Genomic DNA, 18,226 nt, shown 5'->3' with positions numbered 1-18,226 from the left:
ACTCGACATCAACTGTTTGAAGCTTCCGGGAAAACCTCGGAGTTGCAATTAGGTCATCAATTAGCCATTGGAGACTTATTTCCTCAATAAATTTAAATTAATTTTTATCAATTTCTCGCCAGACAACTATGAAAGTAAGATTTTATGTCAACTTGTTGGAGACTGAAATCATTATTTTCGCAAATTCATGACGAAATGTAATGTGAGTAGAGAAGACAAAGTTTTACACACGACTACTAGTAAACAATTTAGTGGTTTCACTTTTTATTATATATAACTAATATCCGAGTGCATGTAACAACGTGTTGAAATATGGATTTAGAATAATATATATAAATTTTTAGAAGTAGGAAAGGTTTTTTATATATAGATGCGATAGAGAGTCTAGCCACGGACGACAAATGCATTAGAAAGAATAACAGCGGGAAAATGTTTCCCGCTGCTGCTGTCTATGACTTGGTGTCAGTGCAGCGGTTCAAGTTCAATGTCGGGAAACACTCTGAAGCGATGGGTAATGCACACAAGAGCTCTGCGAAAGGTATGTGCTAATTTGTTGTTGATTGATTGCTCTCATGTATTGATTGTAATTCATTAAAATGTATTAAAAAAAATTACGCAGAATATAGTAGTGTACTCTTGCAGTTTCAGAAATATGGTATTTTGCTAACAATGTTTTGGAATTGAGAAAATTTACTTATTGAGTATACGTCTAACTGGTCTAAGAATAGTAAGATCGACTTTACTTTAGTTACTGGCCTACGTAATTACAGCAAACTTTAATCGTAATGCACAAAATGATGGAATTTATACATATGCTTGCTGAAACGCTAGCAATATCATTATCAGTAGCTCTTTGCCCAATTAATATCATTTTATGCACGTTTTAAAGTAAATTTGCGTAGCGCAAAAAGTTCCTTGAATTAAAACGAGTTCATATGATAGATTGCCATTCACTTTCAGTCCAAAAATTTTGATTTTGTTATACGGATCATCAAAATCAAAATTTAAAGTTGAATTCTATCGCAGCTAGTAGGCGAAATAGATCATTGGACGAAAAAATGCCATGTTTCAATGGCTTTCCAAGTTTTCGTTGATGCAGTGGTTTTAGTGGCGATTCTGAGTCAAAGTTTTTTTCTTTCATAGTAGTTTTTTTCTTTCTAGTGAATGTCATTTATCTTCTTTAGGTGGCTGTTAAGAGCACCAATAGTCCAGCGGCAGCATCAGTAGCGAAACTGAAGCTGGGTTAAATCTCAAAGTACAGGTGTGGTATACGTATACCTTCGTTCTAACTAACTTGTTATGGTTAATGCTATATCAAGCTATGAAAATAAATTTTATTATATACAGATTTTGCGGATTCCTGCATTTTATTTTATTAGTCATGTGTCAAGTTTGCACGTATCGTTGAATTTAGATGCCATATATGGTTCTGACCTTATGGGTGGCAATTCCTTGATTGCTATTCAGCGTAGAGTAAAACTTTAGGCTATAAGTCTAATTAAAAATTTATAAGTAAAACTTTAGGATATAATTCTATAATTCCAAGATATTAAGCTAGATTGTGTTTAGTTATTTTCTCATGCCCATTACTTTAGTACATACAACACATGATTAAAATTCGAAACCTCTAAAAAAATTGAGGGCCAGCACGATCTCATCGTTCTATCCGGCAGGTGCCCTGTGCTCTAGTGGTGTCTCTGGTGCACTGTGGCCTTGCTGTGGTCTTCGGACTTCCTGCTGTGTCGTTGCCGCAGCTGACTGGGTAGCTGCAGCTTACCAGCAACTCCACTGGCTTCAACGCTACAGGTTTCAACTCCACAGGGTTCAATTCAACAGGCTTCAACAGTACCGGCGCTAACAGCACCATCGGCGGCAGGAAAAGCTAAACTATACAGGATGATCTGCAACTCACTGAAACGGAAGCAGCTCTCTTCGGTATTTATATGGCTTTGTAAATTTGAGCAAAAAATAAATCAAGTTCATAAATAGTTGTTAATTATTTATACTCAGATTTGAATGATATTTAGCAGCGAGTGAAGACTTCATGTCATATCTGGGTTAGTTTAGGCGAAAAATTTGGTTTAATGATTTTATTTGAATTACCAATCAAAGAGTTTGGATCAAAAATTGAATCTGACATGAAAAGCTGGTTACTTTCACTACTTATTTAAATTAATTATTAATGATTTTATTTGAATTACCAATCAAAGAGTTTGGATCAAAAATTGAATCCGACCTGAGATGCTGGTTACATTTACTACTTATTTTAATTGATTATGTATTTAATTTCTGGTGCAGCAAGCCTGGTGAACCTAGGCGCAGTGGCAGGCGGTCTACTGAGCAGTCCTCTGATGGTGGCGGTGGGCCAGCGTCGTGCCCTGCTGTGCTGTCTGCCAGGGGCGCTTGCGACGTGGGTGGTCATCGCCCTGGCCAAGGACGTGCACCTGCTGCTTATGCTGCGCCTCCTGCAGGGCGTCATCGTGGGGCTTCTCATGGGGCCTTCTGTGAGCTACATCGTCGAGGTGTCGCACGCCAGCATCAGAGGCAGCATGACAGGTCCGTGCACGCAGTTAAACACCTTAACTATATTGGCTACTGATATATTGGCCGAGTTTTTACACCTTAACATTATGGGCTTCTGATACAATATTCCTTTAAACACCTTAATTTTATTAGCTACTGATACGTATATTGGCCGACTTTTTACACCTTAACTTTATGGGCTACTGATACAATATTCCTATCTGAGAGACGAGGAGCTAGAGTTATCGTCAGTGGACAGGAGCTTGATCCTTGGTCCTGCCTGTTACTATATTTATACCACATAACTAGAATTAACATTGATAGACATGAGGTTGATCTGATCCGTTGTTCACGGTACATTTTTATCAATGCTGTCGTAGTACAAATGCGTGGTAACTAGAGAGATCGTCAGACATAATGTGCAAAATAAGTTTCTGTCACAAACAGAAAGAAATGATTTATATCACTATATAACTTTGAAAATACATCTGGAATGCCACTGCCGCTTAAGTTAGGAATTTAACCGTTTAAGATTAAACTATTGCTCAACATCTCAGATCTAAGGGTGGAATTTATCTGAGACCAATTAAATAAAGATAAAATGACTTCTCCAAACATGAAAAGTAACTGCTGCTTCTGTTGAGCAGGCGTGTTGGACATCGTGCGTCAGCTGGGGTACGTGTTGGTGTTCTCAGTGGGCAGCAGCAACATGAGCTGGCGCTACACAGCTCTCATTTGCGGCGTGCCCACCACCGTCTTGCCTTTCATCGGACTGCTCTTCTATCCCGACTCCCCGAGGTTAGCGGTAGCGGGCTGGATGGGTGAAGGCAGTAGTCACTGCCTTGGTGAACAGCCTACCTGTGTGAATGGTAGCAGCCACTGCCTGGGTGAGTTTTAGCAGTCTGCAATGCGTGTATTTTCACTGACCGAGGTAAGTGCTGGCGACTTTCACTGTTTTGCTTTGAGTCTTGGTGGCAGATCGTCAAAGCAGCCTTTGACGATCTGCTTTGTAGTATAAAAAATAAATGCCATCCATGGAGCAACCCTAAACCACCGAAGCTTATCAAGCATGAATTTTTGTGTTTGTGCACGCGTTAAAAAACGGTAAAATGTAGAATATTTCTTAAATCAATATAGGTACATAACGCTCGAATTCTATTAGGAAAATGTCCTGTACGGTATATATACTAATTTTTGCAGGTGGCTTGTGATGAACGCGAAGGTGGATCAAGCATACAAGGCAATACGATTCTTCTACGGCGATTAACATGACGTCTACACTCAGTTCAGCAGGATCAACTCGCACATTTCGGGCACCTAGCATGGCATAAATACCTGGAGCCAATTACAAAAATTAGTTGAAAGGCCGATGAGGAGTCATTTCTTGTCTCTGATCTTCCTCATGCTGTTTCTGCAGTTTACGGGCTACCCTCCGATCATGTCGTACACTACGTAAATATTTATGGCTAGTGAGGCTTCATTCGACATGTACACGAGTACGATTCTTACCAGCATCGGAATGGTCACGGGTGCCATTTTCTTCACGGCTCTCGTTGACCGAGTTGGCAGAAAACCCCTTTTCATTTGGTCAACCATTATTTCTTGTACTCAACTGGCACTACTCGGAGGTTTTTTCATGGCTAAGTACCAGACTATTGATTTAACGAACTTTGCTTTTGTCCCGGCTACCACGATTACATTGTACTCATTGTTGACTGCTATAGGAGTGCCCTCCATCTTACTACTACGGAACGAAGTTTTCTCGACTGAAGTTCGCGCTGTTGGCATAGGCGCCACTTACGCCGTGCTCTTTATGGGTGCGTTTTTGACGTGCCAGTTGCACCCTCTCATTACGGACGCCTTAGGGTACTATACCACCTTCTGGATCTACGCCTTCTTCTGCCTGGTTTGTGTCGTCCAAGTCACGTTCACTCTCCCTGAAACAAGGGGCAAGTCCATTGATGTCACCATTTCTACTGTCAGCTTAGCATGGCCTTCTGTTTTGAGTTCTAGCCGGCTTTGAACTGACAGCATTACTAACAGGCGCCGATTAACATTTTGATTAGTACCTAAAGAAAAATCTATGCTATCGTCACCTTTCTATGTTTCTTTATTTAACAGACTGCTGAAGTTGAGTAAATGCGCGGAAATAAGAATTTAATTCTAAACTTGTGAATGCGTTAACGCAAATAGTCAGACTGACTATATGACGTGATTAAGGATATTTATCTTCGGTTAAATGAAACTGTTTTAGTTGTATATTGTTTCATAACCTTTTTTGGAGAGCTAGATATAATTGGATTAGTTTGGATAATGAAATTATTGCAGTAGCATTTGAAAACAGGACAAATGAAGCGCAATAATTTCAATATAATATAATTCGTTGACTGGTCGAAATTTTAAATAGAAGTCCCACATAGTATTTAAAAACACATAACCACAATAACTTATTCTAGATCACTTCGATGAAAGTCAACGGTAACCTTTCCCTTGCTTTTACGAGAAAATTCAGAGGGCAAGAAAAAATTACCATCAACAGGTAATTGAGAAATTCATTTGCATGGACAGAATTTTCAACCTTTCAATATTACTTCTAGAAAATTATCTTTTAAAAGAAGTAATATTTTCCAGAATATTTTTACAAACTTTTAATTATCTAGTGAATTTAATTCATACCTGAAATGAGTAGTACGAACGTAATGGGGATTGAAGAGGAATGCCTCCTAAGGATAAAGTAAACAGAGAGTAATGTCTGCTAAGGATGAGGAAACAGAGAGGAATGTGGAGAGGAATGTCTGCTAAGGATGAGGAAACAAAGAGAAATGTCTCCTAAAGATAAGGAAACAGAAAGGGATGACTATGAGAAACAAATCTCGAATGAGTAACGGTACAGATTTGAGCGACTGAGATAATACCGCTCTGAGAACCGTTCATATTTCTGATGGCCTCTCTGAAGCAGGAATGAGATTTATAGCGGACAAATCAGTGCTTATAGACGCTACTTACTAGGTTATCAGGTTATGCTTGAGACTTGGGTCACAGCACCTAGACACATTTAAGACACATCGCATTCAACTCTGATCATACTCCCTAATAGTTCAATCCTACCTTGGATCATGGCTAGACTAGTTGCGACTAGAGGACACAAGATAACCAGACTAGTATTAAGACAAGGCAGAGAAGTGCACATGCTGCAGCTACGGCAATAGTGTACTAAGATCAACCTTCATTTAAGCATCGGAAACCGGAATGTACACAAGAGCTTTGAGACTAAAAATCCACATTAAAAATTATTTTTGGTGTCAAAAGCAAATTGCAGACAAAGATTTAAGTAAGAAACCTCAAAAACTTTGCATGTGCTGAATGCGCAACTTTAGTTATAACTGCCTCTGAAGCGTTAAAGGGCAGTTTGCTTTGGAAAAAATACTGCCTAGCACAACTATGTGTAATAAAGTAACATATCTTATTAGAATAAAATCGTAAAAACATGATAAAAACGAATTTTTCTATAGAAGACGAGGAAATAACATGACTCTTTAATTGCACAGAGAAAAAATTAAAATTTCGGTGAATAACATCCAACGGCTTAAACGAAATATAAATGCTCTATAGTCTGTATGAACCCAACATACTGTATATACACATACGTACATTGCTAGTTCAAGTATACATCTCGAATCAGGGCACGCTATCAACTTCACCATTTTCTTCGAGAACCCCACCTAGTTAAGCGTCCCCAACTCGGTTAATCATCACAAGCCATCATCATCTGTTGTCAGTTCCTACCAATGACGTCACCATTTTTCCCATGAGCTCAAAGAAGCTGGTGACTACAAAGCTCATCACACGAGTACGGTCGGGACCGAGCACCCAACGGGCAACTTTCCCTGCCATCTTGAGGGGCACCAACGAGAAGTCACTCAATGATGGGGACGGAGGCAAATCAAGAGATTTTAATGGGTCTGAGAAGAACGATGTTGGAGGCTCCCCGCCGTTCAGGTAGAAGACGTACGAGTAGCCGTCCATACGGGAGTCTTTGATGAGGTAAAACATTGGCAGAAAAGCAAGACGCCTGCAGAACAACACAGGGTTTAAATAATGCCAATTGAATTTAGTAAAAATTCTTGTGTATTCACAGGCAGAAAATTATGACGCCTAAAGAAAAAAAGTTTCACTTAATGCCAAATGAATTTCTAAGTAAAAATTGTAGGGTATCAGAAAAGTGAGAGAAAGAAGATGACACTTTCATTGAAACGTATTTTTAGGTTTGAGAACATCACATCAAAACTCATGCAGTTATGCAAACTAGAATTGGGGTTGTTAATTTTATTTGCAACGATAAAGAGATGATTTGATGGAAATTTTTCTCAAGATAGCCCATGAGATTTTGTATATTTATTTTAATGGACGTAACACAGGATGAATACTTGCTTCATAATAACAGCAAAATATAGACATTACGTAAAAATAATGGATGCTTGTATTTAAAAGATATACAGCCATGAGAATGAATTGATGAATGGTTTATAAAGTTATGTTCGAGAGCTCACGAGAAGTTCCTTCTCGTGTAGAAGTGTATAGCTTCGGCGTTGGTGGAGAGCACGTGGAGAAGCACAGCCGTGACTGGCGCGTCGGCATGAGCAGCGCTGTAGCACCTCAGTCTCTGTAACACATCGTTGTGCGACACCTCGCTCTGCACATCATAACATCCTCCATTATATTCAATCATGAGAGTAATCCACCTATACTTGAATGATTTTCATAACAAATTTGTCTCTAATTTCCACATTATATAGAAAGAAAAACAAAGGCAAACTCTGGGCCTAATGGCAAACCATATGATAATAACTAACTTTAGTTATCAGACTTTTAGCAACGAATAGCAATGACGACGATTAACGTGTGAGCAGAGCAGACAAAGCTTTATAACTGTTGGACCATCTCACCTCCACTATGTACGAGCTCAAAATTGTGGGATGGCTGGCAGTGGTATCCAGGTGACCAGTCTTGCATGGGAGGGTATCACTGTCGTTCTCCAGTTTACTAGAGAACTTGGTGGAAAAATTCTTATCATTTATCGGCACAAACGTCTGATTAACTTTTCCCAGATTTCCTTTACTGGATCCAGGTTTTTCTTCATTCTGTATAACCTTTTCAGGACAGTCATCCAGAGTTTCTCCAATGTTGCAGTTTATGTCAGGAATTGTAAGGGTTTTTCCTCCGAACTGATCAATTTCAGTAGAATTATTAACACCATTTTCATTGAAATTATTCACTGGTTCAATTTCAGGCATTGGTATTATGACCTCAGAATTATTATTATTTTTCAGAGTGGCTGGAAGCGTTTGACAAATTGTTGTTTCCGATCGAGTATTATTATTTGAAATATAATTTTGATTTTCGGGATCAGTGGAAGGGCTATTCTGAATCAACGCCATGTATCTATTATCAACATCAACTAGGTGCATCCAGTCATGACAATTTCCAGCATTAGAAATGGATGAAATTGAATTACTGGCATATGAGATTTGAGAATTTCTGAAAAAACAGTTGTCGCCTGAAGTACACAGGTGTGAACTTTTTCTGAGAGAGTTGATATTAGGCAAGTTTTGCAGAGCCAGGCAAGATTCAGAAACAGCAACATGAAAGGGATCATTGATTTCTGGTTGGAACAGACCATTAGATGAACATTTGTTCAAATCATTATTGAATTTTTTCTCCCCATTTTTGCCTAATTCAGATTTCAGCTCCTGGCACTGAGATTTTTGAAGGTCAAAGGCATTCTCGAGAGTTTCACCAGGTTTTGAAGCACTAAGAACATCTCTTCTACTTTCAGAGTTTGGCAACTTTTGTACTTTGACTTTAAAATGTAATTCAGAACCCAGCAGCCCAGGTGCACCCAATTGAGCAGTAGTTGAGAAACTTGACATTCCACCCTCATTGAGATCAGCGTTGTTCACATGACCAGGAAATTGGGAGGCTTTAAAGTCAATTGGTGTTTTGGAGCCCAAACACTTGGGTTCGGTGAGGTTGAAATTTTGTAACTTGATATGGCAGTCAAGCCTTAGGTGTTCCATGTACTGGTTCAGAAGGAGGGTGGCCAGACCAAGTCGTCTGTATGGCTTCCGTACTCCAAGAGTCAGGATGTAACCAATGTTGCCATCATGAAGGTCAGCATGCAAAAGAATCTGATGGTCCTGGAATACAAACATTGTAACTGAGATACAAAATCTTTTAGTTAACTCAGTCCACAGTTAAAAGTGAATACTACCTCTAAAAGTGACTCATGTAGGTATATATACTACGCCAAAAAGTTATAAATATATATGGTACTACACATAAAAGTTGGTGAGGAAGAGAAAATCACAATCTGCACTTCCTTGTATCAAACTATTACCAATGAAAAAAATGCTCATAGTGGTTTATGAGGAGAAAAACTTTCAAGCATAGACGTACATTTTACAATATTCACTTTTACTTATGAGCCATTAATACAAAATTAAAAAAAAGCCACAACTTCTAATGGCTGACAATGGAAAAAAGTGAAAGGGATTTATTCTTATGGGTACTTTGTAAAGATTTTCTATCAACAAATTAAGTAAATTATACAGATTTTGGTGTGAACTAATTTATGACCATACTATTCTAATCTCTAACTTTGGTATAAAAATTAATTTCTTTAATAGCTACATTTCTCACTCTATTTTTTTTTAATCCTGAAGACAAGTTTCAATAATGTGGCATGGTCTGAAGAATATGTATATGTCAAAGCCTCACACAATTTACTTTTAAACAAATCTGTACTATATTTAGGGTAGAGCTCTCCATTTAGACACGTTTGGTTATGTACGTACAGTATATATTGTACCCTTTATCAATGTACATTGTACCTATTATCAGAAAGCTAGAGAAATTAAACTTAAAAGAAGTTCTCAATAGAACTGGCATTATTTTTAACCAAACATTTTAAACAAATGTAAATATACTAGTAAATATTGGCAAATTTAAAATAATTCAAAATAATAATGCAACTTAACAATCTGAAGTGAGAGTTAACATAGTTTCAATAATAATTATCAGTTGTTTAAAAATCCCTAACAACAAAATTTTATGATTTTTAATGAATAAAGCTTGCTACAAGCTTGTAGAAAAGAAGGAACAATTTTCAGCTATGGATGAAAAATGTATTAATTCATAATATTGCAAAGCACTACAAGTTGAATGTCTATTCAAATTTATACCAACATTATAAGAAAGTTTCTTTAATACAGCAGACTTTAAATGAGATGATAAGATTAATAAGAAACAATTTGGCCATGTTTACATTGTAGCACAAATACCAAGTCACTTCATGGTAGTTCCTAAGGAGATTTTTAGAATAGTGCATTAACTAAATACAATAGATTGTTATGTTATGATTTCATCTACAGACAAATGCAAATTAGTCACTGCAGGGTTATGAACTCAAAAACAACTAATATAAAAGCACATTTGGTTTTCAGTAACAGTCACAATTTATATACAAATAATAAGAGTTGTACATACTTTTAACAAAATAAAAACTTGGGTGAGAACTATTTTGGAGTCTCTTGAATGAAAAAAATTTAATTCTTTAATAGAAGCTGTTGCAAAAATTTCTCACCAAAACAATTTTTTAATAGATTAAATTTTTCAAATACCAATAGATTAAAACTCAATTACGTATTACACATAGCAAAAACATTACTAATCAAAGGTGAAATTAAGAGTTTTCAATAAAGAATTGCAAGTGCATCAATGTTACTAGATGTGAATGAATGTCCAAGAATCAACTAATTACAGTAGAGCACAAAGATGATAAAATTTAATAAAACTAAACATTTTCAAGGTAGATATATATTTGGTCCCACAACCTCTGGAGGTCACTAGAACTTACTGTAATCGTGACAGAAGGGCTCCATGAAATAAATGTATGAAATTATAAACAGATTTCTATCTATTAACATCTAAATATCAGTTAAATAAGTTGAACAACTTTTTACATTTTCAGATTACCTAACAAATTTGATCACATTGTCTACCTGCTCATCAAATAGTTGAATTATTTTAAAACGAGAACAGCTTACATAATCAGCAATCTTACAGCTTGAATAAATAATGCAAAGTTTATCACCTTATATTAGCTATAAATCATTAAGAGTAAATTCACATGACTTGTGCCATGCTATCGACACAGATATGTATATATATACACACTATAGGTGTTTCTAGTCATCATCTATTCAGCTAGCTAGTAAAACTTTAAAAAAAAATACTCACAAAAAATACCACCAAAGAATGTTCTGAAAAATTTAATGGTGGTAATAAAACTTTTACAATTAATGTCAATCAAGACAAAGTAAATTAGGTCTCAGGATACAAAATCAGTTAAGCGAGATTAAAGTCATCCAATATAAAATTGGTGGCAATGAGCAAAAATGGTAATTCAAGTCATAAAAAAGACAAGGAATTAACTTCTAAAAACAGATTTAAGCCATTCCAAGACTTTATATTTAAACTGAAGGGTTCTTGAAGGAATGACATTGCTGAACATAATGTTGCTGAATCATTTAGTTCCCATTTTAAACTGAAGCTGATTCTGTGATTCAACAATGTAAATTAATTGCTGTAAAATGGATATGTATTCATGATATATTTTCTTTCTGGTAAATTGCAGATGCCAAGTGAAGAACAAATTTCTGGGTTGTTAAAACAATTGAAATGACTTTGTTAGGTACAGGCAACTTCTGATCAGACAAGCAATATTCAACACTTTAACAATACGGTAATTCCTTAACTTGTTTATATTATTGCAAACAATTTATTCTATTTTTCCAGAGCAAGAACAAGAGTAAAAACAATAAATAAAATAATTAATGTTTAATTGGCAGAAGCAATAATTTTAGATGTATAGTACATAACTGTTTTAGATGAAAATTAAAACAACATTTCAACTCATTTATGAATATGAATATGGACACTACGTACCACAGAATAATTGTCAGAAATAAGATTTTATCTTATGCTCTTCATTAAAAACACCTACAGAGAGCACAGCTTGCAATTTTACAGTTATCATTTAAAAAATAATTTCATTAAGTAGGAAAAGAGGAAAGTCTAAAGGCACCAGATAGATATTATTTGAGAAACATGAGCCCATTTTAATAATTTAAAGTACTCAAGTTAAATCCCTCACCTCAGGATTCATATCAGCCAGAGGTTTTGTTTGTGCAACCAGCAGTCCAATGATGGTTGAGTTGTGCAAAGCAGCAAGAGCATAGTACTGGTCTGTCTCTGTGATGCATTCGTACCAAAATGGAGGGTAATCAATAGGAAACCAGTCCCCACACAGCTCCTTGATCTGAAACAAATTTATATAGGGTAATTTACATTAATCAAATTATACAGAGCAGAGTGCAGTTATCAAGTTTTTTCAGGCCTTAGATGTTGCTAATATTATTGAGGATTTTGTAGCCAGAACTACCTACCTTAGCATGCAAGATTTGTTGCCAAAAATATTCACATATTTTTCAAAATCATGAGCATCATGAAGATCTTTTGAAAAGATATACCTATACATATTTTGACTGTAGTATTATGTACCAGATATGTAAGTAGTATATGCATAATTCCACATAACAGAGTAGACAACAACAAGTCAGCCTAATCAGGTGCATCATTATATCACCATAGTGGAATTCTAGATCACATAGGTGGTCACATTGATCTGGCAGAGGCCAATACAGTAGAATTGGGCAGAGCAACCACAGAATGAGGTAAAAAGACCTGCATGTTTTATCAATTTCACCCAATCCTTATGACTATTTCCTAATATATTTTGTAAAAATTAAGGATAATAGCTCATTTTAGTCATAGATTCCACATTGGATTTAGGTTGGCGAATACTGTATATAATTAAATAACACCTGAATTGTGAAACCATCTTATCTTGCAAAAATGCATAAAAACTATTAAAATATAATTTGCATCTTAATTAATCTCTGAATAGGGAGAAAAAATTATCTTTTGAAATCTCTTCAATGATTTCATTATCTCAAGGTGTCCTAAAGTCCAAAGTAAAAAATTGGGCAGAAGTTAGAAACCACTCACAAATGTGGTAAAAAATGGCTGTGCTTGTGGTCAATTGAACCTTCTCCAAAAAGCTCTTTACTAAGTTTTACAGTAAAAATTTAGAAAACAGCACATTTTACCAGCAATTTAAAAAATTTCTAGTAAAATGACAGAGTGCAGGCTTTGGCAAATGCATAGCCTCATTGTCAGCAGAATTCAATGTTAACCACATGTGACACTGCCAAGCAGAATATCTCTTGCTTATCTTTAGTGCTTTTATATTTATTCATTACCTGCAGCAATTGTAATCTGTGTATTTTTAGGCAGTTGTAATTGGTATCATTGCATGTCAGCCACATCAATCATAATTAGCACAGGTGCATTTCAATCATTGGCCATATCAATAGCAAGGCATGTACCAATCATTGCTTTTAGAATAGAATAGAGTGTCAGCGTTGAAGAAATAGGCCCATGGCCTGTTGCCTTTTAGCCACATTAATTGTTATGCTTGTTACAGCAGCTAGTACATTCTTGTTCATCATTGCTCAGCAGCCATATTGATTGTAATGAAGAACATGAGTGACAAACATGGTGCATTGGACATATCAATTGTAATACACATATGTCCCTGCTGATCATTGTGCGTGGATATCCATTTCTACTGCAATCAATGGATTGCAGTAGAACTTAGCCACAAGCAGGCATGGAATATATCTACTTGGCAAGCCGTGACTGAATTTTTGGAGCAGTGGATTTATGGATTTGCCAGCCTAGCCGTGATTCCATTTTTTGAGCCATGAATTCCATATCTCAGCCATGAAAAGTCATTTACACTGCTGCAAACTTATTTACAAAGTCTCTGCACCCGTTACTCCAAATCTCTAATCTTGCCGCAAAACAGTCAAACGGCAACAATAAAATTTGTCTATACTACTCTAAGCTGAACACATGTTAATGCAGTCTGACCGCTCTGACATGACTACCATTACCGTCAACCGGGGCTACTCGGGACAGGCGGGGCTACTCGGGACAGGCCTATGACACGGCGTAAAACTGTTGTAGTAGCGAAACTAATTGGAATATCGCAAAACTACAAATAGTGGCGTAAACGTAACTACTTTTCCTATCTATCTAGTATAAAGGAAGTCGAAAAATACTACATTTACTTGCTTTGAAAAATTTCTGAAAAAAAATGGTGAAAAACTATGTTTTGTAAAGTTACAACTGCTAAGGTATGTAGCAAAAAAAATATTCGCTGTGGATATCCATTTCAATCATGGTACATCAGCAATCGATGGATTGCAATAGAACTTAGCCACAAGCAGGCATGGAATATATCTACTTGGCAAGCCATGACTGAATTTTTGGAGCAGTGGATTTATGGATTTGCCAGCCCAGCCATTATTCCATTTTTTTGAGCCGTGAATTCCATATCTCGGCCATGAAAAGTCATTTACACTGCTGCAAACTTATTTACAAAGTCCCTGCACGCGTTACCCCAAATCTCTAATCTTGCCGCAAAACAGTCAAACGGCAACAATATAATAAAATTTGTCTATACTGTAAGCTGAACACGTGTTAATGCAGTCTGACCGTTCTGTCTGACATGACTACAACTATGCGCGATCTTCAACTAAACATTTAGGTTGACTTGTTAACATTACAATGATTATGTTCTGCAGGAAATTTTGGTGGGAGCATGGTGGCAAACAGGACCCTCATAACAGCCTCATTTTCACTGGAGGGCAACATACCTAAGAATGATGAATGAGAAAAATGAAAATTGACACTATATGTTTCAGCGAATAACATGGACGCAGAAGTAAAAGTGAGTGGGAAAGCACCGCTGCACGCCTGGACCAACATCCTCACTTCTCGTGATCCAATTGTGAATTTCTAAAAGCAAAACCATAGTTAAGTTAGTAAGCACTCACCTGAGAAATGTCATCAGGAATCAAAAAGCGTAGGGATACTTTAAATAATTTTTGTTCTAAGCTGTTATCCATATTAACTTTCCCAAAAAAATCACCTGGATTCCAATTCTACCCATTTAAGTAAAATAGTAAAGTACATTCTGGTTCTTTTCTGGAGAGGATACCTAGGACTAGGAGACAAAGATAAACTCAAATTACTCAACAAATGCCAAATTGCAATTATTGAATTAATAAGGAACAGTCTGTCAGTCTCAGAGAAGCGTTCATTCATTGTCCAACAGTCCAACACTGGATGCTTGGCTTTAACCCTGCTTTATGACAGTTCAAGAATCGAGAGTTTATGGGCAATTTATCTACTACAATCTATCACTGATTCCCTCAATCAGTCAGTGATAGACTGATAGATACTTACTTTGCACAATTGCAAATGTATTCAGTAGGGTGAACACACCATATTCCAACACCTTAAGGACGTAGCAAGAAATAAATGCCTATAAATAGATCACCGTATGCGCAACTCCAGTTCTGATAGGTTTACGCCACTCTCAAAAGACAAAACACTACAATGACCAGTGACCACACTATGCGCCAGCAATGATAAAATGTCACAAACTCAAACTGTTGCCATATTTATTTAACAGCCTTTAGAATTCAAATCTACAAAATTGCTGAATCCCGTGTGACTAAATGCGTCATATTGTGAGACTAATTCCAACAGCACTTCAAAATAGTAATTCATAATTCCGACACCCTGTGTTGGAATTCCGACACCTCTTCATGTCAGTTGTGTGGCGTGTGAGCTGTGTCAAGAGTAAAACAGTGAACACCTTGTGTGTTGAGTGTTGACAGTGTCGTGTCATAATTCTGGGCATCTACGCATGCATGGAAGTGGAACTAAGACCAACTTACCAAGCTTAATATAAAGAAAAAGTTGAAAAGGTGTTGGAATTACCCACAGTGTCGGAATATGGTGTGTTTACCCTAACAGTCTAACTCACTGACTCACTGTCACTGACAAAGTGACACCATCATTGCTGATACCTTGCCAGTTGCCACTGCCAGCAGCAGTGCAGCACTGATACTGAAGTTGCCAGCCTTCACTTGCTCAAAAACTTCCGTGTGAATTTTCTTCCACCCAGCAGGCCCCGCAGTCCGCACTGTAAGGGGGCTAACCCCATAGGGTTTTACAGCACATGCACATTTGATGATTCAAGTATTCTTCGGGCCTCAAGTTGTAGACTTATAGTTATAGTCCACATTACACAATCAATGAAGAAGTGTAATATAAAGGAAAAGCTGGAGAGGTGACGGAATTACCTACGATGTCGGAATATACCGCGTTTACCCTAATTCATAATTCCGACACCCTGTGTTGGAATTCCGACACCCCTTGTGTGGCATGTGAGCTGTGTCAGAGTATGACAGTGAATGACACCCTGAGTGAGCTGTGTCAGAGTATGACAGTGAACGACACCCTGTGTGAGTGTGTGTTGACAGTGTCGTGTCATAATTCCGGGCATCTACGCATGCGTGGAACCATAGTGGCAAACTAGAGATTTTTTAGAATCAGTTCATTTTTAATCTCCTCATTTAATCAAGATTTAAAACCAATTTCTTATGTATGATAAAGCTGGTATCCATGATACTTTACTGGTCTACTTGTAGAAATCAAAAATGAAATTGAGAGAAAGTCTAAAAAAGTCTATGCTTACTGCTTTGACAGATTGACACAATGCGTGGAACTAAGACCAACTTACCAAGCTTAGTTAATATAAACTATAAAGAAAAAGTTGAAAAGGTGTTGGAATTACCCAGTGTCGGAATATGGTGCATTTACCCAAATTCACTGAACACTGACATTACATAGTGGCAAACCACAGCTTTTTTAGAATCAGTTCATTTTTAATTTCCTCATTTACCCAAGATTTAAATCAATTCCTTTATTTCTTTATGTATGATACTGCTAGTATCCAGGATACTTTACTGGTCTACTTATAGGACTCACAAATGAACTTGAGAGAGAATCTAAAAAACTCTCTGCTTTGCCACTATGAGTCTGACAAAGTGACACCATCATTGCTGATACCTTGCCACTTGGCCTTGCCAAGTTGCCACTGACCCACTGCCAGCAGCACTGATACTGAAGTTGCCAAAAAACTGAACTTGAACTTGCTCAAAAACTTCCGTGTGAATTCTCTTCCACCCAGCAGGCCCGGGACGACTGAAATAACCCAGCATTGCCCATTGCCCAATACCAGCATAATTTTCATACTAGTAATAACAGCTGCATAGGTGTTAGACTGACTATTTCTATTGCATGTTCATGTAGAGGGTTGGCATTGGCTCTTGGCATGGTGGCAGGGAATTATTGTGAGTACTTATGCGTTTGCAAGAGCATCGACCGGTCCGGCTCAGCGGTAAGCGTTGATCGGTTCAAAATGACATAAGAACAGGTTCTTTTGAATAACCTATGGATTGCCACCATGGCTCTTGGGCTGATTTAAGAGTCAAATTTTTGGGCTACGGCAGCGCTCCCGTAGACTTATACTATAGTATAAGACTATACGTCTACATCCACATTGAAGAAGTGCTCAATAGTCAATGGCGTCTTCCAAGTTTCCAACTTCCAAGTCACGTTGCAGTAGTCACTAGTCACAATCACACATTGGATTTGGATAGGCGATAGAGTGGTATGGCCGTATGGGTGAGTGCTGACATACCAAATCGGTAAAGATACTACAGATCGGCAAGTGGCAACCATGCCTGAAGCCTTCATGCCCATTGCCCCAGGCTAGGCGCCGTACACGGAGACGAGCCATGATGACAGCAGCTCTACATGTATTTCTACGAGTCGGTGCAACCTGCAACTACCAATCGATCCCGGAACTCGGAAGTAACTTATTGTAACTAATACTTTCCTCGAGTATAAGCTTTTAGTCGGTAAAACAACAAAGCGAAGTATTTGCCGCTAATGTTATCGGCTAAAATTTTTATCGTGTACAAGGCTACAAGCACAATATTATCAGGTTTTTTTATGGACACATAAACACATATTTACTTTTTTACAAGGGTGGGCAGCGAATTATTAATTGGTAATAAAGAATTGAAAAACGCTTAATCGGCATCAAAGCCTTTATTTATTGGAAATGAGTCGCAGACTTCGCTACTTGCGTTCTGTAATACACTTTTTTGTTCAAAAATAAATTACATCATGTCTAATTCTGGTGCTTCGTGTTTTCACGAAGGGGTGTTAATAATAATATAATAGCGGTTTCAGCGTTTATTAGGCCGTAGGCCTGTCGCCGATTCTTAACATCGCAGAACATTCACAGCATTTTGCGGTCTCGAACTCGCAACTCACTGCTACAATTCTGCTGTGCTTAACCGCCCGGCCTCCTTGCCGATTCTGACCAGAAACTGGCGCACAGAGCTGGGATCGAACCCGCGCCTCTCTGCGCCAATCCTGGTACTCTGAACTGTAACCACTGGGCCACCCTGCCATTTGGGGGGGTTTTAAATGAAAATCATTATTAAACAGTATATAATGGAGCTACTAAATTTAAGCGATTCATAAGATTTGCCACAGGTCCAAACTCTATTTCTACTAATTGAATATTCAATAGCAATAACTGCGAATAATTCATTATTGATTATGATCTTATAACAAGCCATGGGCCTAT

The 18,226-nt window shown here is 37.4% G+C and overlaps 2 protein-coding genes across 2 annotated transcripts; one reads left to right on the top strand and one right to left on the bottom strand.

Annotated features, from left to right (window-relative positions):
- The first annotated feature begins 514 nt into the window (after positions 1-514).
- LOC108682511 (facilitated trehalose transporter Tret1) lies at positions 515-4,717 on the top strand. The gene is made up of 6 exons (XM_047880640.1): positions 515-538; positions 1,674-1,762; positions 2,303-2,556; positions 3,171-3,321; positions 3,724-3,789; positions 3,994-4,717. The coding sequence occupies exons 1-6, from the start codon at positions 515-517 to the stop codon at positions 4,544-4,546; spliced, it is 1,137 nt and encodes a 378-aa protein (XP_047736596.1). The 3' UTR covers positions 4,547-4,717.
- A 595-nt stretch (positions 4,718-5,312) lies between these two features.
- On the bottom strand, positions 5,313-14,712 carry LOC108682513. Its single transcript, XM_018171689.2, has 5 exons — positions 14,547-14,712; positions 11,738-11,902; positions 7,470-8,720; positions 7,074-7,216; positions 5,313-6,595 (listed from the first exon to the last, which is right to left on the bottom strand). Exons 1-5 carry the CDS (start codon positions 14,616-14,618, stop codon positions 6,289-6,291), a joined length of 1,938 nt encoding a protein of 645 aa, XP_018027178.1. The 5' UTR covers positions 14,619-14,712; the 3' UTR covers positions 5,313-6,288.
- Between the last annotated feature and the right edge of the window lie 3,514 nt (positions 14,713-18,226).

This window comes from Hyalella azteca, unplaced genomic scaffold (genome assembly GCF_000764305.2).
Source record: "Hyalella azteca isolate HAZT.00-mixed unplaced genomic scaffold, Hazt_2.0.2 contig5797, whole genome shotgun sequence".
Taxonomy (NCBI): domain Eukaryota; kingdom Metazoa; phylum Arthropoda; class Malacostraca; order Amphipoda; family Hyalellidae; genus Hyalella; species Hyalella azteca.
Note: the sequence above shows the minus strand (reverse complement) of the source record. Positions and strands in the feature narration are given on the sequence as shown.

Coding starts and splice junctions, on each gene's coding strand:
- LOC108682511 (XM_047880640.1), top strand. CDS start 515: ATGCACACAAGAGCTCTGCGAAAG. Junction 1,763..2,302: donor TCGTTGCCGCAGCTGACTGG/GTAGCTGCAGCT, acceptor TGGTGCAGCAAG/CCTGGTGAACCTAGGCGCAG. Junction 3,322..3,723: donor TTCTATCCCGACTCCCCGAG/GTTAGCGGTAGC, acceptor TAATTTTTGCAG/GTGGCTTGTGATGAACGCGA.
- LOC108682513 (XM_018171689.2), bottom strand. CDS start 14,618: ATGGATAACAGCTTAGAACAAAAATTATTTAAAGTATCCCTACGCTTT. Junction 8,721..11,737: donor TGGCTGATATGAATCCTGAG/GTGAGGGATTTA, acceptor TTTGTATTCCAG/GACCATCAGATTCTTTTGCA. Junction 7,217..7,469: donor TGAGCTCGTACATAGTGGAG/GTGAGATGGTCC, acceptor TATGATGTGCAG/AGCGAGGTGTCGCACAACGA.